Raw genomic sequence first — 23,037 nt, 5'->3', positions numbered from 1 at the left:
GCGCCGGCCGGCAGGGTCCCGGCGGAGTCTCGCGAGACTTCGTTCCCTCTGCGGCGGCCGTGCGCGCGCGCAGCGGGGCAGGCCCGGCGCTCAGTCCGCGACGGTGAGAGGACGCCCCGCCCCCTGCCCGCGCGCCGCAGCCGTTGGCCGCTGTTGGCCGCCGCACGCCACAGCCGTTGGCGATGAGCGCGGCGCCGGGCGCGCAGGGGCCCGCGTGCGCCGTGGGGGCTCCGGCGGCTTCGCCCGTGCGCTCCCTCTTCCGCCACGTGCGGCTGGAGAACCTGGCAGCGGGGCTGAGCGGCGGCGTCATCTCCACCTTGGTGCTGCACCCGCTAGACCTGGTCAAGATACGCTTCGCAGGTGAGGCCGTGCCGCCCGCTCCCCCCCCTCCCCCCCCGCCCCCGGCTTCCCTCTCACCGCCTGCGCCGCCGTCCTGCCCGGTGAGGCGGGCCGGGGCCTGCGGGGGCGCCCGCGGCCGGGAGAATGCAGGCCCTGCACTAGAAGGCCGCGGTGCGCGAGGCGGGAGCTGCTGCGGCTGCAGGCCGAGGTCGCAGCGTGCCTGTGTGGGGCCAAGGCGTCTGCTGTGGGCGCTGGGAGAGGTGGAGTGTGCTGTCACGTAAAAGCCTCACAGCTCAGCTTTTCTCAGAGCTTGCCCTTAATGCTTTCGGCTACAAATGCAAACAATACGTTGTGCTAAAGTTTTACTAATCTCATTACACGTGATGTTTCTAAGCCAGTGACCCACAAACTCTCTTTTGGGAGGTAGGAGAGGGGGAGTACAGCCAGATAAGATTTCTGTGGCTGCAAATTTTTGCCAGTCAAAGTCTATGTGTAGTTGCATAATGACAGGCTTTTTGGCAGGGTAGCCACACAAGTTAGAATAGTCAGGCAGTAGGCCAAAAGGGATAGTTTCAGGTTCCCTTGTCTCCCATCTCAAGGCAAAGCTTTTGTGTTGTTCCCAGAGACTACAAAATGTGCTGTTACCTCTAGCCTCTGTTATCTGATCAGATCAATCCAAAACTGGGATTTAAACACTTTCTTGTGTCTCTTGAGGGCATACTCTGGTCTGCTAAGAATGTAACTAGCAGAAATGATCCTTCTTCTCTATCTGGAACTTCTGAGACCACATCTGAAGTACTGTTTCCAGTTTTGGGTTCCCCAGTACAAGGAAGACATTGATATACCGGACTAAGTCCAGCAGAAGCCACCAAGCTAGTCAGGGAGCTATAGCATATGACATACAAGGAGAGGCTGAGAGAACTGGATCAGTTCAGGCTTAAGAAGAAGACATCTAAGGGGAGACATTGTTGCTGTCTATGACTACCTGTTTGGAGGATATTGAGAAGTTGGAGTTGGATTCTTCTTGGCAATGCTCAGCAATAGGACAAGAGACAACGGACACAAGTTGGAATGTGGGAAATTCCAATTAGATATTGGAAAAACAACATTTTTGCTGTATGGGTGATCAAATACTGGAAGAGGTTACCCAGAGAGGTTGTAGTCTCTCCAGCCTTGGAGATGTTCAAGAGTTGTCTGGACATGTCCCTGAACAACCTGATCTAATTAGGCCTGTTTTGAGCAGAGTGTTGGATTAGATGACCTCTGGAGTCTCTTCCAACCTAAATTTTTCTGTGATTCCATATGATTGTTTCACTTTAGTTCTTGATTTCAAACTGTTAAGTTTTGGTTGGATTCATCCAAGGCTCACAGGTTTTCTATAAAAGTCTGTTCCGAATCACTGAGATCTGAACTCCATCTTTTAACAGAATAGCTTGTGTGTTGTTTTTTAATACCCTGAGAATGTATCTTTTGTCATGGGAGGGAGTAACATGCTGATATCTTTTAAGTTTAAATGTCATTTAGGCACTTCTTCCCAGCCCCGTATGAGTCGTGGTTAACAGTCTTTCCCGTTCCTGGTGGCTATCACAGGGATAGTTTTTGAACTATTCCTAAGTTATTTGCTAATATTCCAATATTACATTTATTCTGCCTTACCTTCAGATAGTTTTTTGATCAGGCTGTATAGAGGGAATGACAGGAATAATTTCACATACTTGTTTGGGTTGAAAATAACATTTTCCATGCTTTGTCTTCAACCAGGAAGTAATGGTCAAGATGAGAAATCAACACTGTGAAGAGTCTCAGCAGCATCATACCAGACAGAGTTACATTCAAATCTTTGATTTCCCATGTTTTTTGGTGTCTTTCTAAACCAGATTTAATAGCAGGGTGGTAAAAACCTGGGAAAGGACTAATGGTGCTCACTCAAGAATGAAAAAGGAATTCAATTTGTGTTCTAGTTTTGAGTGGTTAGCAAGATGTTAATGCTTTGTTAAAATATGCCCAGAAAAAGCATTTTGTCTTTAGTGCTGGAGTCTGTCACAGCATACAGTATTGTACACAAAGTTCAAGGGAGAATGAATAATGAATAGAATATTAAACAGAAACGTCTGAAATTTTTGACTGTCAGAATTGATCTTGATGGGGACACAAAAGCTATGCTGACTATAAAACTTTGAGATTAATTCTCTATAAAGTTGCAGTCTAGCCTTATGTCTATATTAGGAATGAAAGCTCCTGATCAGTTATTGTTTAGTGGAATATTTTAAGTTGAAGGGGAGCTGTGGAATTCAACCCCTGCTCATCGCAGGTATACTTAGATCTGGTTGCTCAGGGTCTTGTCCAGTTTAGTTTTAAGTAGTTCTAGAGTTGCCTCCCAGGGTGACCAGTTCCAATATTTGATAACATTCATGGAGGAAAAAGTTAGTCATTAGGTCTAGTCAGAATTTCCTGTATTCCTATGTGTGTCTGTTGCCTCTTGTCCTCTCACCATGCCCTGTGTCACACATGCTGTAAGTAACCATATTACTCTCTTGCTGTTATGGTAGGAGCAATAGTAGTTAATATTTTAAGTTGCATGAGCACCTGTGTTCTAAATGAAATCTCTCGAACAAAACTTACACATTTTGTCTTGTTAACAATGACATTTTCTGAATGGACAAAGAGCTGCTCAGTTACTGAGTAGAAGTGTGCATGTTTAAGTGTGTTTTCCTAAAAATCCATTCAATAAGTATAGAAGAAGAAGCAACAATTTATGATGGAATAACCTTTGAATGTTTTGGTAAAAACAGGCTTGGAATCACTAAGACGTGACTTGTTGAAGATATTCAGATCTTCCTAGAACATTTAAAAGAAGAAGATTTAACTTAAGAGTTGCTATTTGGTGCTTAGTCAAACTCCTTATGGAAATGTGTTGTTGAAGACCGCACAAGTATCGCTTGAAATATGACATGAAATTGCTGGGGTGTTAAAAAGAAAAGGCAGAAAACTTTAGGTCAAAGCTGCTGTTCACCAAAAATGAATATTAATTTTGTCAGGTTTATAGGGACTTTCTCTTGCAGAACTGAGTTCTGTGTTGTTGTTGTTGTTTTTAAGCTCTTTAACTGTAGACTCCCGCTGAAGCTCTAAATCTTAACTCGTGCATACCTTTAAAATATAGCTAATCAGTTAAGTTTGCATGTTTGCTGCAGCTTTGTTTGGAGTCCATGTACTTACATGCTGGCTCTTAGACAGCTGAACTTTGTGCTTCCTGAAGCCTTTTTCGATATAATCTCTCTGTTACATAGTAAGTGATGGATTGGAGCTGAGGCCAAAATACAATGGGATTCTCCACTGTATGACTACTGTCTGGAAGCATGAAGGACTGCGAGGCTTATATCAAGGGGTAACTCCGAACATGTGGGGAGCTGGGGCTTCCTGGGGACTTTACTTTTTCTTGTAAGTAGAACTGTGAAATGTTTCATGTCCTGTGTAATTAATCCTCAGATATAGGCTGCCTCTTTTTCGGGGAGGGAAGGGGGTATAAAAATGTGCTAAATGACTTACAAACTTGTGATTCTTCTGGGAAGTCCAAGTCTATTAGAATGTAAGCATTTTGAGGCAGAGACTTGTCACTTTGTCAAGTACAGTGCGCGCCCATGATGCTTCAGAAATACTAAGTAATTTGGGAGACTGCGACATCACTCTCAAAGAATCTTCTAAAAGTGGTGATAAACTGTGCTTAAAAGCTTATGAAAAATAAGAACCTAAACTATGAAAGATGATAAAAATTAAAGAATAAAAAGTTATCTACTAAAGCTAAATGTTTAACTGATGTTCAATAATTTTAGTGCCCATGAGTGTCTTCATTTTTTATGAGTTGATATGCTTTGCTTATAAAGGCTGGGGGCTTCTTTTTTTTTTTAATATTCAATCTACTTTATTAGCTGTATAACTGTGACCTGATTTCCTGCTGTCCCCAATTAATTGAAACATTTTAGGGAATGTTTATTTGGTATGCCTGTACAAAGCTCACTCATCAGTTGTCTAGACTGTGTTATTGCTGGACTTTGTTACTCAAGCTTTGCTATAGATCATTGTTCAACTCCTATTGACTGCTTCTCAATCCACAAAGCAGCTGGCAAGACTGGAAACTGGGTCGAGAGAAAGCTCAGTGTATTTCTGATAGATACCTGTCACTGTTTCTTTTAATAAAAGGGTGACTATCTAATCAGTTTCTTTAAAGTTAATTCTTGAGATCAGGTAACTGTTTCAAGATGTAGTCACATTGTTACTGAGAGTAATACTTTATCAGTTTAAATTTGTATTATTGTAGTTCACTTTAAAGAATTAACTGTTCAGCAATCAATTAATCAAGTAAACAAAGATACTTTGCTTATACATCTGTTTTGTAAGTTTGAGTGACAGCTAATGTTTTTCCTGATCGGATCTTAAGTGAATTTTATGTGGGGGTTGTTTTTTAATGAGGTACATTTATTTTTACTTTTACCAAAATCTATCTTACATTTTCCAGTTATAATGCCATCAAAGCTTACAAAAAGGAAGGAAAGCTGGAAAGTCTAAGTGCAACTGAACACCTAGTGTCAGCTGCAGAGGCTGGTGAGTTAAATGCAAAGATTAATGTTTGTTTCTAGTCTGTCCATATGCTGCTCTTTGTCTGTCAGTGCTGCTTTTTCTTACAGGTGGCAAGTGTAAGTGTTTCAGTCCAAATACAATCATGTATTGTCTGTAAATAAATTAATGATGTTTAAGATGAATGGATGGATGTCTGTGGTCTTTAGTTTTGTTCAGAATTAGCAGTTGTTAAAATACTTTCTGACCTTGTTTTTTTTATTTTGTGTAAGTGTTTTCCATGTGTAGTACTACTTTGAGTCCCAAAGCATAAGCTATGTAACTGTTATTATCAGCTTGCTAACCCATTACGTGTTAAACACTTAGACTTGGAAGAGAGAAGGCCCGTTGAAGTTAGTAGGATAACTGAATTGGTCATTGCTCTTTGAAAATCTTTAAATTTAAGCTTCAAGTTTTCTTAGAAACTATAGATCCAAAATAAAAATACTTTTTTTTTTAATGAACATGACTTCTACTACTTTGTTTCTAATATATGTTCTTGTATATGCTTTGTTTCATACTTACTAATCTAGGATTTTGGGATTCTAGGATTTTTATTAGGATGCTCTAGCATTTTAATGTTGAAAATAAGGCACATTGTTTGATGTGAAAAATAGTAATGAGTAGTTTTACTATTGTATTTTTAATCATTTATAAAGTTACAGGTTGCTTGTATTATCCTGGCAATATAATTAAGCACATTTGTCATGACAAAGGTGTCCATTAAATTTTGAAAAATTATATATATGAATACCAACTGAGATAATGGGAGCACATTGTGAAGTTACTTAGTTTCCTATCTAGTACAGATTACACTACTGATTGTGAAAAGGCGATGTAAACAAGGGGATGGACTCCACTAGTGCAACTGGTAGGTTGGACATGGTTGTGAACCTTGAAGGCGGAGCGAGAGAGAACAATGGTGTGCCTAAACTTTGCCTGTTTTAAGTAATATGGGTACTCTTTTAGAACGCGTAGTTTTGTCATTGTAGAAGCCCATGGTGCATTGAACTGAACAAGCTGGAACGAGCTTTAGAGTGACGTAACAATCAGTCTAATTTCCATCTGTTCTCAGGAGCCATGACCCTCTGTATTACAAACCCAATATGGGTAACGAAGACTCGACTTGTGTTGCAGTATAACGCTGGTGTTGATCCATCAAAGCGGCAGTACAAAGGAATGCTTGATGCTCTTAAGAAGATATACAAGAAAGAGGGCATACGTGGCTTGTATAAGGTAATACAATTTAAGAAAAATTCCAGGACGGGCTGTCACCACTCTGTAGCGCTGTGAGACTTGTCTACAAAAAACTGCAAGTTGCTTGTTTGTATAAGCTCACTTATTTTTATTCTGTGAGTCGTCTTCTCTACTAAATAACTGCAGCAAAAAGGCTGAATCATAAGAAAAGCAATTAGAATGTTGAAATGTAGGAAATCACCAAAAAATAGAATGTAAGCTTTATGGCTAAACAATTTTCTATTGGGAGATAATGCTGAAATGAGAGTAAACTACAATTTGCTTTTAAATTTTTTGGAGTCTTCCTATAATTAGGATTTGGATGAGGATGGCATCAAGAGTGTAATTTATCTTGCTGCTAGTGCTTTCTTCCATTTCATCCCTTATCTATCTTTCTGATATCTTGTGGAACATAAACATATGACTAAAGTAGCTGTTAATTTTTTCTTCCACAATGGATGGTTTCACAACTGTTCATTTGCCCCCTAGTTATTCAGGTCTGTAATCTGTCATCTGTAGATCCATAAACTTTGTAGACTTCTAAATGTGGTCTACATATGTGGGGTGGTTTGTGTTTTTTTTTAACTCCCCTTAATTTAGGGAAACAGATGGCAACTGGAGTTGGACTTCTTTGTGCCTCCCCTTTCCTTCAGGCCATGACATCAAGATACATTCATCAGTGCCTGGAAGGTGTGAAGAAATCTATTTTGGTTCAGTCTGGCTCTTTTCCTGCAAGTAATGCTATAGAGCAAGAACACCGTCTCTTCTGAATTGTCCTGATTACTGAACATGAACTTATTTTTTTCCCTGAGAAAAATATAATCCTCTCTATGCTGAAAGACTAGTATGCCACATGTCAGTGAATGCCAACTTCTGACGCTAGGAACAAGATACTTAACTTATTCCTAAGTTGAAATCGTCAGGATTTCTGGCTTGCCTGCCTGGATGTCTGCTCTGTTCCATGTAGATAAGTTCTAATTTCTTGCCTCAGTTAGAATTTAAGATGTTTTTCCATTGAGTTACTTTTCAGATTTTTCATGCATTTAGTATGTGTTGCCTTTGGCACCAGACATTTCTTTGTGGCATTAATCTGCAAGTGGGGAGCTAAACTGGGTCCTTCCTTTGAAAGAGCAAATTACTTGCTGAAATAGCAGTTCTGAAAGGCAGATTACCTAGATATGTCCTGAGTGACCTACATAACTATCCACACCGAACAACTTTCATCCAACATCAGGATCCTCTCAGTTTTTTCTAAACCGTGGGAAAAAAGCACCTCTGCAGGTGCCTCTTTCTTACTTGTCCCCACTGTAACCTTCCTCCATTCTGTGTTGCTTCGTTCTGTTTTTGGGAGGTTGTTTTTTTTCCTTCTTGCTGTGTTTGAAATTTGAGGGCTGGAGTTTTGTTAATCATCATGAGTTGCAGGACTTTTAGTGCACATGAATGTCATCTTTTCCTTGTAATCTTAGTTTCAGATAGAGTTCTTACAGCAAATAAGGAAACCTGGGAGAATACCACTGCAGGCTGGAAATAAAATTTGGAAGTAGTACCTTTCTGGTTAATTTGAGATTAGTCTTCCAAAAAATGAGATTTCTGTCCAAGCTATTTCATTCCTTTGAGAGCAGAAACATGTCTTGCACTCTGTTGCCTGAGATGCCTTTACTGTTCTGAACAGTTCAGTTTAAGCTTTTGGGACACAGCCCTGGTGATACCAGGATCCATCAGTCTTTCTAGCAGGGATTAAAGCTGTCTCTATTAGCTCTGTTGAGTTCTGTCAGTTCTTTAAACCATAGTAGTTTGAAGCTGGGTTCCTGGATAATTTGTTTTCCTTGAACATGCCCTGGATTTTAAAAGACAACCTGTCTTTCACTGATTAATCCCAGTAATCATCTAGTTAGTTATCTTTCCCACCCCCCCATCCATAGGCTTCTTCCTTTGGTCTCCATTCCTCAGGATTGGGGACGGAGCCCCTCTGGTGCACTCCAAGCCTCCAAGAATCAGCTTGGGATTATGTAGTTTGAATATACCTATTAGTCAGACCTGTTGGAGACTTGAGCTCTCAAAATTATTTTGCTTCATGAAGTTGAATGTCATGCTGTCACCACTGTATTAAAAATGCTGCATGTTTCTCTTGGTTAAAGTATAAGGCAGGATAGCCCAAACTTTACGAAATAATCATAAGACTGTAAGAGTTGGGACTTCAGAAAAAATAAAAAATATTTCAGCGCTCTTGGGAAATGGTTAGCTGTGTTGTATAGAGTGGTTGACTACTAAAACCTCAAGAAGGTAACTAACATTCTTTCTGGCCTCTACACATCTGTATTTATATCTTTAGCTTTATTCTGCTTCAGTGATGATGTGGAGGCAACAATTAGAAATAGAGCAATGCTTAATAGATAGCAGTAATACAAATGACAAGTGCAGAAAACTTAAGGAGATTAAAGGAAAAATGTATCAAGGCTGAGAACAGTAATGCGATATGCTAACAACAAAAGAAATCGTAGTAGTGATATATGTTCATTACCAAGTGAAGATAGATATATTGGACACTTATGTATAATACATCTTTTTATTCCTCTGTCGTACCTGAATGGATCATAAAACAAAGTTCACAATGTGAAAACTGATAAAACTGCTCAATACCAGTGATTTCTGAGAAATGTTGGTTCTTCTAGTCCTTTTACCAACATTTTGTTCACTTACTGCTTTATAATTGTCCCTCTGCATCAGTTTTCAGCAAGCTTTTGGCTGCTATAAGTCGTTTTCAGCCAAGATGATTAACTCCCCATTTATTTGTACTTTTTCCAGTGTAAGTGATCAATTCTCCAAAAAGAGAACTAGTGCTTCTCAGAACCTATGCAGCTATCAGTTAATTTTCAGCAACTCCTGCCTTTTTTTCTCGTAGAGAGAATTCAGAGAATACTTCTTTTCCCCCCCCTTCACTCAACTTTTTCTGACAGAAAAGGTTTCTTTACATTTTCCTATTATGCTCTTACTGTCCATTATTGCCTCCTACAACTGGGGAACATTTCCCAGATTGATTTGTTTCAGCTTTGTTCTTGCAGTTAAAGTCACCTCTGCAGGGCTGCCCTGGAACATGCTTTGAGCAGGGTGAGGAATGCTCCCAACCAATCCAAGTCTTAGATTTATTTATTTAAAGTAAATCATACATACATACATAGTCCCTATAGGAGATTAGCTTTGCATCTGTGCCCTTCAACTTTCCACTGTACAAATGTGTGTAGGTGTGTGTGTATACACACACAGGAGCATATATAGCTCCAGGACTTGTTCACAAGAGTGTTCTGTACCTCTACTCCTGATGGCCATCCTCACCTGATGCACTGGCTTCAGTAGTTGACATATCAATCTCAGGTGGGAAATAAATGGGCTTGGGCCCAGTCCCTGGAAGGGGCAGGCACTCTGCAGCACATTTACAAGAACGTAACTTGATTGTATTCTTACTGTCCTGATCCATGCCGTCAGCTGTTTAAGACCTACACTTGTGCGTGGAGTCCCTAGGTCACTTGTTTTATCTTGCTTGTTCGTTAGGTATCTTAGTCTGTAAGTAATGTGGGGCTGAGTAACATTTATTACACTTTTGTGTGATGCTTACCATAAGAAAACCAACCCACGTGGGTTTTGTGTCATTCTGCACAGTAACTATTGTGCATTCACAATTTGTAAAGGAATGGTGGGGGGGGATGTAAACTGAGCTCTAGCAAGTTGTACAGCTTTATGTGGATTGCTGTTTAACCTTGTTTTATTCCTTTTTTAGGGATTTGTGCCTGGTCTGTTTGGAACTTCACATGGAGCACTTCAGTTCATGGCATATGAGGACTTGAAACTGAGATACAACAAGTACAGGAACAGACTGTCAGATACAAAACTGGTAAGATTACTGAGAATGAAAACGTACTGTGGCCTGTGAACAAGTGAGAATTTATTACATTTGTCTAGGTCACAGAGCGGCCAAGTTTACAAAGTATTGATAGGTTAATTGGAGTGAATAAATAAAAGTAGAACATATCCAGCTTTTTAACTTTTTTGATACAAGTAATCAGCAGCTGGCTAGTCCTGGTTTTGGGTAAAACATTGCCATTTTTTGAAATGTGTGTATTTTAAAGGAGAAAAAATCTAGAGTATTGTTTAGCTCAGATTACAAAAAACAAATAAGATTCTGGGAAACTGGCTATTTTAAATCATATTATAGCAAGTTTTGTAATTTTTATTGCTTTTTAGAACACTCTGGAATACATAATAATGGCAGCTGTATCCAAAATATGTGCTGTGTCAGCAACATATCCCTATCAAGTTGTACGAGCTCGTCTTCAAGATCAGCATAATACATACTCTGGCGTATTTGATGTGATCCGCAGGACGTGGAGGTAGGCATGCAGAATTAAAATCTGGGAAACATCTGGGAAAATGGCACTATCTTACAGAATCAGAACCGTATTTACTGGCTTCTATGCTGCTCACTTGCAGAACCAGTGCAGCTCAGAGCAAACAAAATGTTAGCTGCACAAAGACATATTGACCAGGATGCCACTAAAAGCTGTAATCTTAAGGACAAAGCAGGATAGGTGAGGGTCAGTGCTAGGCTGCAGACTTCTGTTGTTTATTCTGCCTCCTTCCTCCCTTCCCCAACAAATTTCTCTTACAGATTAGCAAGGTTAAAAAATAATACCAAGCTGGCCATTTTGGGGCTCTTACACAGGGAAATCTCACTTACATGCTTTAGATCATCACATATGATGGGAGGGTTGTGCTGCTGGGAGGTTGTGGTTGATCCAAATTCCTGGCAGGAGGAAGTGAGCTAGCCAGAGCTGTTCATACCGATGTCCCTGGGTTACCCTGGGGCCCAGCTGCATTTCTAGTCTAGTCCCAGCTTCCTGTAGGACATTTAGAGAACTGTTTTTCTCAGAGCTGTGTATATCTTCTCCCAAACCATCTTCCCTCAGTTTCATAAGGCATGTGAAGGTTTTAACACAGAACTCTAGTTGCTAAGGTTGGCCACACTTGCAGTACACATTTGTCCTGAACAACATTTCTGGATTGCAACTTACTTTGAGAGACACAAATGGAGTCAGCTACTTCCTGGGATATTAAGGGGTGCCACATAAATGAGGCTATGTTGTCCCAGGGCCAACTCCGGCTCAGAGGCAGTACAAACATTTTGGCAGAAGCCTGCTCTTAGTGAAAATAGTTTTGATGTCTCAGCACTGTGCACTTCAGTGCTGGGGTCTGTAGAAGGCTCATTAGTTCTGGTACAGCATGAATATATGCAACCAGTCTGGACCCAGTACTGTACTCATATGAAACAAATGCAACCTACAGCACTGAGGAGGGTAGTATAAACCACACCCAAGCACTTTCCAAGACCTGCCTTGACCATAATCATCACTCTGGGTGTCCTAGACTCCTATGAAGCTGGGAAATGAGCTGAAAACAGAAGTCTTTGAAACTTTTTAACAGTGTTAAGTAGCCCTAATTAACTAGTAGCCCTAGTTAATTAACATGAATATTGTGATTCAATTTGGGAGGAGTTGGAGTCTCACTTATTAGCCAGGGGAATCAGAAGTCTGGAGGAGGTGCTCTAATTCTCTAAAAATGAATGCTAACTTCTGCAGCTGACTTAGTTGTATTGACCCTCAGCTCACTTGTTACACAACCCAGAATCACAAAGCATTTCAGCCCTGTTGACTTCAGTGAGATTAAATATGTAAAGGCTTTTTGGAACAGGCTGCAGAAATTTAAGTTATTTTAACCACTTCTTGTTGCATGAAGAAAGATACTAAATTGCATCCAACTTAGAAAATCCCCCAAAAACCCAAAATCTAGGATAAATTGCTCATGTACAATATCCTATTGTTTGTTCAGAAGAGAAAATGGTGGCCTAAGAACTGATATATTTCATCTTTTTAAACATTTTGTATAAAATAATTCTGACGTCATTATTCCTAACCTGAAGTGCCTCTCTCAGAGAAAGAGAAATACCATACCTTGTTTTATGTCTGATTTCTATTAAAATACATTAAAAGTAAATGCTTTTCTGTGTCTTTAAAGGAGAGAAGGAATTCATGGATTTTACAAAGGAATTATTCCCAATGTGATCAGAGTGACTCCTGCCTGCTGTATTACCTTCGTAGTGTATGAAAATGTATCTAGTTTTTTACTTAGTTTTAGAAAAGAGAATAATTAAAGGTACAAGCTTGTGTTCAGAAGGAATTTATCCTTTATTTTTTATATTTATGATCTGCGAGAGATTTAGTTCAGCAGTCTATTTGGACAGTATGAATTGATTTAGTGTTTTGAGGGGAGAATCTAGAGATAGTGAAAACCTGCTTACATCTCTTTTGCTGAATGTACCTGGGCTGCTCTGTTCCTGTCTCCTCTCTGAATCAGCAGTGTCTACTTGAAACAATGTCTCTGCAGCTGTGAAATAGCACTGTGACTGGATGAAGTGAAAACTGAGATAAAAGCAACTCTGGAATCTCTTAAAACTTTAAATACCGTGTCTTTATCTGCATCTCACGAAGCAAGTATGTATGTAGTTGTTTGCAGCAATGTCTGGAGTCTTCTGAATCCACCTCTCTGTAATTTGTCAGATCTAGGATATGGAGTGCTCCAAATTGATTGCTCATCCAACACAAATGCTGCCTCAGTGGGGTGCAGTTTGGAAACTCAAATTGTTTTGTAAACAGTCAGCTGTCCTTTCTTGTTTTTTTTGAATAATGGCCAATCTGATGAAACCCAGTTCTTGTCTACTACCAAGACAGACTTGCAGTGTGGTTTTTGGCTTGTTCATTTTTAACACCAGACCAAAGTCTATGTTGAGCGCATCACTGGCCACTTACTTTTTTTCTCTCTCTGTCGCTCTCTCTCTGTCTCTCTCTCTCTGAGCAAGAGATTCTGTCTCCATCACTAATGTCTGACCAAATAATATTAGGTTACATAAGAAAATTCAGGTTTTTTAGTAATCATGTAAATAATGTTGCAGTTTTCAAGGCACTTTAAAAAAACAAAGATGACTGCTTATTTTGAATATTCTTTGAAAAAACAGGTAGTCTAAAATGCATCTCATAGTAAATTTGAGTAATAATGATGTTTACTTGCATGACAAAAATTGCTGTCAAGGCTATGTAGTTTTTGGAGATCGTGGGGTTTTTTAGTTCTTCGTTAAGAAAATACATTACTGGCTAGAACATCTGCCTTCTACTGTTAGCATGAAGATACTAAGAAGCATATAAAAAGTATCACTTAAGAGGAAAGAACTTAGCAAAGATTATCAACAAGCAGGGGGAAATAATCAGTTTCATAAGGAGCAGAGAATACTATCCAACAAAACTCCCAAATAATCATTTGGATAAGTTTGCTGATTAACAGAAGGCTAACCTAAACCAGAAATAAGGCTTTTAAGCAGAAGTTTGGGAACTGCTTCACTTTTAGGTTAAAACCTAGAAAACTACAAGAGCTGCTCAATATTTTGAATCTGCATTCAGCAATCCACTTGCTTGTTTCAGCTGATACTATTGGCATGTGATACATTTTCTGTATGCTTAACTTTTTAAATTACACTTTCTTCTCCCCTGATCTCATGTCCTAATCAGATGCATTTGACAATACACTATGGTATCTCATCTGAGATGGCATGTGGCCATTATGGCTGACCTTTTTTTTTTTTTTATTATAAAAGCTTTCATGTGTATTTGGCTGAAGATCAAATTTACTTAAAGTTTGCCATGCAAATTACTGTATAGATCACTAGTCCTAACAGTCATTAACTTCTTGTGCCTTAAGAGTTTTTACTTGGTTTTGTGTGTCTTCAAGTATGTAAAAGGAATTTAATGAAACATTGAGTTAACTCTGCCATCCAAGATGCAAAATATATTGTGAAGTTACGGACATACGAATAAATCATAAGAAAACAGAAGTTACGCACTTACTACCCTGGATTCATATGTTCTATGATCAGAACAGCTTACTCGTGCTCCAGGATAAATGCAAAGACAGGCTACAAGCATGTGTATAATCAGTTACTGTATGTTAACTGACATCTTGTAAATTCACACCATAGCTTAGCTCACAGTAACTTGTCTGTGTTCAGATACCCTAAAACCCATCGTCCAAGCCAATGAAAACAGTGACAGTTTTTCAAAGACAAATACCAGCTATACAATTTGCTGGCTTGCAGCAATATCTCACACACACTTGCAGTGGGGAAAGCCTGAATGCTCTCCTAGCTTCAGGCACGTTCTCTAATACTCCTTAAAAAGCTGCAGACTAGAGCTAGCAATTTGAGAAGCCTGGGGACCATCTTACAACCTGTTCAGAAAAAAAGCTGTAGCTTATTATTAAATAGTTGAAATAAACTACTTATCTCAGATTTAATGCATTTCCTTTTAATTTCTGGAAAGAGCTTATATTTCTGCATGTTATACATGCTTTTTATATACTTGGTTTTTATTTCATTAATGTAAATTTGGTTTTGTAATGTAAACACGACTCTGTTTCCCTTTAGAATTTGTATGACTTTAAAAAAAACTGAGTACTATCACTTGTATTTGGAAGAGAACACTTAAAATGCTGCTGCCAATACTGTGCTACCTAGGAGATGTGGCATGATCAATGCTACCACTCTTTGTCCAGTCTTGAGACTGCATTTAAATATCTGCAACATCATTCTTTCAGTTTACTAGAACACTTCTTGAAAGCCAAGGCATTTCAACCTTATTTCCATATCTTCCAGACTACTTAATGTATCTAGCTTTTAATTAACACCGAAGTGATTTGGTATATCTTGACAGGCTATATTCAGGAGAATTAGTTATTTTATTGGAGAAAGGAAATTAAATTTTGTAACTGTAAAATTATGTAGTATTTCCATGCTAGTATTGGAGAGTAATAATGGATTTTTATTTTAAAATCCAATCCATCAAGAAGCAAAGAGGGGAAGGAAAACTTAATGATATTCTGTTTGTACTTAGTTTTTCAAAATGAGGTATATAGTGCTTACTGATCATGGTCTAGCTCACAGTTAAGTCACCATGAGTTTGTTCAGAGCCCTCAGACTTTAACAATAAAGTATCCTATTCTGCAGTCAGGTTCACAGAAGTAGATTTTGCGTGTGTATTTTGAAGGCTAAAGTGAAGATGTGAGCTTTCTCTGAAGTCTTCTAAAAACATAAATGTCTATCATAATACCATGTAAATACCTTAAACAGTTTTCTGACCAATAAAGTAGCCTGAATTTTTGTGTAAAAGGTTTTATTTATTTGATATAAAAAAGTTAGTTACAACTCTTAAAATGATGATACATGTGCATATTTCAATCCAAACAATGAATTAAAAAAGGAAACTAATGGTGTTTCGGATATTTATATTCTAAAATGATTATTATAAAAGCCCCTTCAGTGTGCCAAAAAAGGTTAGACAAAACACTACAGATGCAAGAGTTTGGTGCTTTTTAGTCAAATACTTGCACCCAAATCTATAGAAATAAATTTTGAAGAAAATTGTACAAAATAAAAAAATAGGGTTATAAAATAGGGCTTGGAAAGTTATTTTGGCAGTTCTTCAATGATGATACGGGAGACTGAATTCCATCCAGTAGAAGCATCTCCCCTTGGATAATCTGAGCAAGTGCCAACCCAGATGGCAATATCCACCAACCCAGCATTGATCCCTTCACACAGACCTTCCACTGTTTAAAGACAAAAATTGTGTTACCTCAACAGACACAATCACAATCACTTTGTATTTCACAACTCAAGCTGGATACAAACACTTAACAGAAGCAGTTCATTGCAAGTTTGTGCTATTTAATTAAATCATTAAATCAACATTTTTAGAAGTAAAAAATATTAGAGTAAAAAAAAGTGTGGCAACATAGGTGCAGAATCCATGTTCTCTGTTGGCCTTTCTTACATTACCTGAAGCAGACAGCCAGGATGGCTAAATGGGAGGCATATCTCCTTTAAATGCTTACATTTACGAACTGGTAGCAGGGACATGGCTTCAATCCCATCCAGTTACCTTTTTTGAAACAATATAGTTGGGGTGGGGAAGGGGGAGGGCATCTGGACCTGGCTTCCACAGCTGAGCCCTGCAAAAGTGAGTGCCACCCTGTAATCTTCCAGTCCTACTTCACTCTTTCTGTGTGATGCTCCACTTCTATCACCTTTCTTTTCCACTGGCATCACTAGTTGGAAATGGGTTAATGAGGACAGACATGTTCTAACTCTTGATGGAAAAACTATCATAGCTATAGAAGCTGTATTTACTACTGTATTTACAGGGAGGAAAATGGTCTTTTGTAAAGAGCTGCGCTGCTGGCTTCACAGTACTTTAGCTCTGTTCTAGGCAGAAATCTGCTGGGCTCTGAGAACAAAGTATAGCTGAAACCACTGATGCAACATGAGGAGTATTCATAGCTGTAAATCTGTTAAGTTAATGCAACACACTTGGTTTTTTAGATACTTCTCAGAGTATAAGCAGCAACCATCAGAAAGGTAAAGGAATACAGACTTCACGCTAGTATATTTACCCCCTTTTCATAGTATCATATCTTTCGATGTTGGAATGACTTCACTAATTTGGTTTTTGCTTAGCCAGTAAGGTCACTTTTGAGGTGCTTTTGCATCTCAGCTGAAAATTATGGTAGAAATTCCAGGAGAATTAAGTCTAGTCTAGTTGTGCACAGATAACTGCAAACAGCATGATTTTAATTCAGGGTAAAACTTTCTACTTGGCAGTAATGCAATTTTACCATGTGCTAATACAGCATAGTATGCCTCTGTGTTCAGAAGCTTCTTCCGTTTCTAAATTGCAGGATGTAAAGTATCATGAAAAATACCAGAGTAAAAAGAACTATTTAATAAATAATTCCAGTCCTGTTACTGTTATTGATAGTTATAAGACATAACAAATATTAACTGACTACCCTTCTGCCTTTTGAGTCTTTTGACTTTCTACAGCAGAATCTATGCTCTCTACCCATTTGGTAACTAGATTTAATAGCAGCTCGTAATGTTTTTCTGTTCATGCAGTCTTGGCATACATACCTGAAGAAGTTCGGTGTATATTAATAGTAGAATTCAGTTCTGGACTTCCTTGATCTAAATATATTATGGCTTCAATAGGAAGTGGCCCAGCACATTCTGCTCCATTAAAAGTGAAATACCAGCGCTGACAACAGGCATTTCTGCATTTTAGCCGAAGTGATCCACTGAAGAGAACTCGAAGAGCACTGTTAGAGCGCATCTTTGTAAATGTACATTCCTAAGAGGGGACAAAAATGTTTTGGTAGCAACTTCTGATTTTGAACCTAATATTTCCTAGAATTGTTCTGAGAATGTTTTGTCTATATTCTTTATTCCGTTCCCTCAAAAAAAAAAAAAAAAAAAAAAAGTAGTGCCTGACAAATACCATACAATGCAAATCAGAAACAGCACCTCATAGAGGATAGTGGGGAAAGGGGACTATTGAAATTCTTAACTTTAATTAGAAAATACCTGCTGGTAAGTTGGTAACCTAGTTACCTTCTAGGGTTTATGTACAGTGCTATAAGCTATTTGAAAGCTACACTCAACTCCTTGCACTGCTTCATTGCTCCTACTGGGTTGGAATTTCTAACTCTCTTGCATAGGCACCGTTGTGTTTGCAAGTTTTATACTCAAGGGCTGCAGTGGAGGATGGAATACTTGGGTTAGACTGGGTAAGATTTGTTAATTCTGCCCCTGAACAATGCTGATCCTTTTTGCAGCAATACCTTCCAGTAGGGTTTTTGTGAATGACCATTTTGAGGCAGAAGTTATAAAGTCAAGTACAGTTAATAGATGTAAGTCTCTCCTGCCCTTTATAATGCAGTAAAAATCTTGCTCTACTTATGGAGGTACTTTTTAGGTAGTGTCACTTCCAGCTCTACAGCTACAGATGTGAAAAACTGAACTTGGTCTTCTAAAAACACTCTTAAACCAGCAACATCATTCTTTTGAAACACTGTCACAGAATTAAACAACCAGGCACATGTTGGAAGCTGTTTAAAAATACTTGAGATGGACTTGAGGTAAACCTTTGAGAAGTTCACCCTCGCGTGTTGAAAGGGAAATCTGTGCTATTTGTGCTACACTGTACCTATAGGCAAATTTACAAACTGCTGTGGTACTGCTTTAGTTGGTAAAATACAGCATCTGTGGCAAAACTAACTTACTGCTATTTTCCCAAGATCTATGCCGTAATTCAGTGCGCTCCATGAACACTGCTTGAAGTTGGGTGTCCAGGACTCCTCGAAGCTCTCTCGCATACACTCCCCCTTCTCCCCCTTGAGGCCGTCGCGCCCCGGGATGCCGGGCGTTCCAGGGATTCCGTTGACTCCAGGGCTCCCGTCGCGCCCAGGAACTCCACTGGGGCCTTGCAAGCACATTCCATTATACTGAAAAATATGACAGATTTTGCTGACTCTGTCCATTAACTCTGAGGCACCCCCTCACCCCCAACTTACTCTGGCACAAGCTAATGTTTTTTTCTGGACCAGCAAGAAAACAGTTCCAGTAGAGGACAAAGGAGAAAAAATATAATTTCAAAGATAAATTAATAGTGTGAGCAGAATTTACTGTAAATGACAATTTCAATTATTTTATGAAAAAATGCCTAAATACTAACTCCTAAAGAGGATCAGAAATTGTCCTAGACCAAGGATTAAAACCACAACAGTGAAACATCAGAAGATTCAAAACATTCCAATACAAAAACAAAAGTTAAATTTTGATAGTTACTTCTTCCTGTCCCACCACTGCTTGTTTAACTGTCTTGGTAAAAGCTTTTACTATAATTTGGTCCTTTTTTCTTTTTTAAAAGTAGATAAACTTTTGCACTTCATACAGAACAGAGGCTAACAGTTTTTTGTTCTATCACCTCTGGAGCAGACTCATGCTATTACAGTAACCATTTCATGCAAGGCAGACTCCAGAGTGCCAATAAGGCTTTTAAATTGTGCACTTTAAAAGCATATTGATGTTGATATGGATTTGGGAAGCTGTGCACTGCAATAAACCTGTACTCAGGATTCCCATCCATATCAATGGAGATACAGGCATGGAAGAACTGTACACTAATGTCCTCCATAATGTTAAAGTAATATTATGAAGGTCAAATGTTGCCCTCCCAAACTACATGTAACACACTTTGTAAGATTTGGTTTTGCCTTCCTTGGATCCCGAGTTTGTGCAGCTTAGCGCTCTTTCCCCCAGCAATGTGAGCACTGGACACCAGGGAGGAGCCAATTTGTGTGGAAGCCAGCGGGAGCAGGCACAGAAACCACGTCAGCAGGAGTCTGCAGATGCTGGTGATGTCACGGCACTCCCCACAGTCTTTAGTTTAAATGTTCTTTCCCATCTGGTCACTGACTGCTTGCTCCAATCTTCATCCCAAATCTTCAACTCTGTACTCTGCTCTTCCCCTTTCTCACATTTATTTCTGTTCCTCCCTTTTCATTCACCTAATACACACCAGTTTCTTCAAAAAGAAACAGTTGTGTAATTATTCCACCTCCAGCAAACCATTACACTATCTGCACTGCAGAAACTGTAGTATTACAGTCCTTGTCCTTTCTCCTTTGTTTTGTGAACTTTTTTGTTCTGGGACTGTTTCTTATTCTATGCTTTAAATACAAACAACAGAATGGTCATCACAGGCTTGGCTGGGTAACACCATAAATAAAACTAATAATTATATGAACAAGTAAGGAAGTAAAATGCAACTTAGAATAATGAATGCTGGTATTTCCTTACTATGGTCACCAAAAAAAAAAAAAAAAAAGTGGCAAATGGTAAGGAAACTGGATTGTTTTAATCAAGACTGCCACCTTTAAAAATGTTAACTGAATAGAAGACTGGTTGGAGAAGCACATCATAATTATGTAAAGACATTTCTATTTCTTACAGCATTGAATACCCGATTTTGATGATATTTCTCCTTCTCAATCTATTTGTAATATTGACTTGCTCTGATTTTTGCACCTGGCCACTTCACACCAAATTATTAAGCCTATCGAAATCGGCGAACTCTAAGGCTGCCAGGAGCGGCGCAGCAGCTGCGTGCCCGAGAGCGCAGGAGCGCGCCCCAGCGGGTCCAGGTCCCGGCCCGAGCGGGCCATCCACCACGAGGGGGCAGAGCTCGGCAACAAGAGGAGGCTGCAACCGCTCCAAGTTTAAAGCTATCAATCTTTTTTCCAGGGAGAATAGCTTAAACTGTTGCACACCAAAAAATTTAATGCGAGCAAAAGAATTGCCTAGACTTTGGTCTCCACTCCAACTAAATTCATCTGCTTGCCAAATCAAGTATTTCTACATGTTCTTCTAGGCTGGAAATACATAAAGCATCTTTCAAAATGAAAATGTCTGCTGAAGCCAGGAACCCTTCTCACTCATGTCTTTTTTCAGCCTGCTCTTTAAGGGCTCCGTGTAGAGTTTGCTTTAGTTGAAACAGACTGTACAACAGGACTCTGGATGAATCAGCTCCCATCTATTTATCTGAGCTATGCTGCTCAATCTGCCACACCCAAAAGCACAAAGCAACGCAAGAGAAATGCCCGGTATGAGAGACCCTTAAATACTACTCAGCTAGAAAACTCAAGCTGTTCCATGAGTGCAGAGGCCTTATTCTTGATGCAGCTCAATTTCTACAATAAAAGTGAAAGGACATCAAAGCTGTGTGAAAGGGAAGTAGCTTTGCCAGCAAGGGTGCCTTCAGCACATCACTTTGGGGGATCTCTCTGGAGATCATGGAAGAAATGTCCATGTCACTGATTTTCTATAGGAGGTGAAGGGCACTCCAGCAGCTCTTGGAAATGGCCTCACATCTGCTTTTTACATTCCAAGGACTGGAAAATCTCAGTCCTTTCTTCTACCCCTGAGATGGGATAGTCCCAATGCATACAGGTTTCTAGTTGCAACGGAACTGCGAACAGAACTATGCAGACCCAAGTGCCAAAGGGAATGCATTAACGTGACTTTCAGGAAAAGCGGAATCAGTAAGCATACCGTAAGATGCAGCTTTCACAGTATCTAGTGGCTGTTAAAGAGTAGTCCTTTTATTTCTTTTTCTTTTTGTAGTTTATTATTTATTCACTACTCCAGTCTTTAGTAAATAAACAGCATTTACTATTTATGTTATAAGGGCTGAAAGATTTCATCTTTGCCTCTGCTATTTGCAGGGGGAAGGATGGCAGCTCACAGTACATCCTTTATTCCTGAAGCGATGCCTCCACTTTAACTTGGCCTCGCTTTCCCATGCGGACATGACTGGGAGTGGAGACTATGTTGACTTTAACCACAAACTCCAGAGACTCTGATCCTATGTAGAAAACACGAAGAAATACACCCAACCTCTGAAAATGAGCGGTTTCTGTGAAAGCTCGCCTAACCCTTTCTCAGCATTTTCCTGATTCATCACAACCGGGCGGTAACAAAAAGGCAAAAGAGCAATCAAACGACCCGCAGAAGCAGGGCACCGGCACGCAAAACCCCGAGAGGCGAGCGGGCAGCCGGGCCCGCCGCCTGCCCTCGCGGCCGCCGCAGCTCTCCCGCCCGCCGACACGTCGCAGGGCGCAGACGGGGGAAACGGCCGGTTTGTTTTGGGTCCAGTGCTTGCGAGGAAAAGCAGACGTGCGCCCACCCGGCATCTCCGCCGCCGCGCCCCTGCCCCCCGGCCGGCCCCAGCCCCCCCGGCCGCCCTCAGCCCCCGCCGCACTCACCACGTCCAGCACCTCCCGCTGCCGCAGCGCCTTCTGCTTCCCCTTGGGGCTCTCCGCGCCGCCGGGCGCCGCCGACAGCAGCAGGGACAGCAGCAGCGCGGCGGCGGCGGCGGCGGGGCGCGGGGCGCAGCGCATGGCGCGGGCCGCGGGGCCGCGGGGCCGCGCGGGGGAGGCCGTGCTGGCGGGGGGGCCGCGCTGCGGCGCGCGGGCCGGCGCCGAGGGGAGCGGGCGCTGCGGCAGGCCGCGTCCGTCGCGCTCGGCGGCAGCGCGGCGATAAATGAGCCTTTCAGAGCGCGAAGCCCCAGCTCCCTCCCCGGGGAGGCCCGGAATTTCCATCCTGTAACCGAGCAGGAACTTGCAGGCAGAGCCGTCCCCCAAAGCCGCTGGCACGGGGGCCGGGGGGCTCCCGCCCCCTCGGGCCGGGCTCCGCTCCGCGGCGTTTTGCGCTGCGGCTCGGCCCGGCCCCCTGCGGGCGGGCGAGGGCGCGCGGGGGGCCCCGCCGGCCGGGGGTGGCGAGGGCAGCGCCGCCATCTCGGGGCCTCGAGCGAGGGCCCGCGCGGCGCCGGCCGTTGGGCGCCGGCCGTTGGGCGCGCGAGGGGCGCTGCCGGCGCCACGGCCGCGGCGGGCGAAGGCGGGAAGGCGGCGTTCACGGCGGAGAAGCTACCAGAAGCGTGAGGCGAGGGCACGGCCGGGCGCTGCTTCGAGAGGGGCCTGGGGACGTGGCAGCGCGGTGCCGCCGCCTCCCAGCTGCGGGGAACCCACCGCGTAACGCCAGCAGCGTTCAGGGGCCGTTTCGCTCCTCTCAGAGCAGCCCCTTTCCTGCCTTTAGGAATTTGCTTTACGGATAATACCTTTCTGATTAAAGAGGTGTTTTGCCAAGAACCCACAGATCAAAGGCGGCATAAGGCCACTGCAGAAGCCTCATGTAGCATGAGTAGGAACAATTTCAAAATAGCTAGGTATAAATGACCAATTTAATTTTAACAGGAGTACAATGTAAGGACACAAAATCCTTCTAAACAGCAGCAACAAATTAAACTTTTATAAAATACCTCACCCCACTGAACATTGTTGATTTAGTAACATAAGAAAATGCCC

At 41.2% G+C, this 23,037-nt stretch overlaps 2 protein-coding genes across 3 annotated transcripts; one reads left to right on the top strand and one right to left on the bottom strand.

Moving 5' to 3' along the window:
- Positions 1 to 99: 99 nt before the first annotated feature.
- Positions 100 to 15,448, top strand: SLC25A32 (solute carrier family 25 member 32). Of its 2 annotated transcripts, XM_067290404.1 has the most exons (8): positions 346 to 360; positions 1,054 to 2,852; positions 3,627 to 3,777; positions 4,853 to 4,938; positions 6,026 to 6,186; positions 9,962 to 10,075; positions 10,426 to 10,571; positions 12,253 to 15,448. In XM_067290404.1, the coding sequence occupies exons 2-8, from the start codon at positions 2,801 to 2,803 to the stop codon at positions 12,386 to 12,388; spliced, it is 846 nt and encodes a 281-aa protein (XP_067146505.1). In that variant the 5' UTR covers positions 346 to 360; positions 1,054 to 2,800; the 3' UTR covers positions 12,389 to 15,448. The 2 variants fall into 2 exon arrangements, with proteins under 2 accessions (XP_067146504.1, XP_067146505.1); XM_067290403.1 differs by lacking the exon at positions 1,054 to 2,852 and having other exon boundaries at positions 100 to 360.
- CTHRC1 (collagen triple helix repeat containing 1) lies at positions 15,436 to 22,074 on the bottom strand. Its single transcript, XM_067290015.1, has 4 exons — positions 21,940 to 22,074; positions 18,397 to 18,618; positions 17,249 to 17,465; positions 15,436 to 15,888 (listed from the first exon to the last, which is right to left on the bottom strand). The coding sequence occupies exons 1-4, from the start codon at positions 22,072 to 22,074 to the stop codon at positions 15,746 to 15,748; spliced, it is 717 nt and encodes a 238-aa protein (XP_067146116.1). The 3' UTR covers positions 15,436 to 15,745.
- Positions 22,075 to 23,037: the final 963 nt, after the last annotated feature.

The sequence above is a fragment of the Apteryx mantelli genome, chromosome 2, assembly GCF_036417845.1.
Source record: "Apteryx mantelli isolate bAptMan1 chromosome 2, bAptMan1.hap1, whole genome shotgun sequence".
In the NCBI taxonomy this organism is placed as follows: domain Eukaryota; kingdom Metazoa; phylum Chordata; class Aves; order Apterygiformes; family Apterygidae; genus Apteryx; species Apteryx mantelli.
This window is presented reverse-complemented; position numbering and strand designations above follow the sequence as displayed.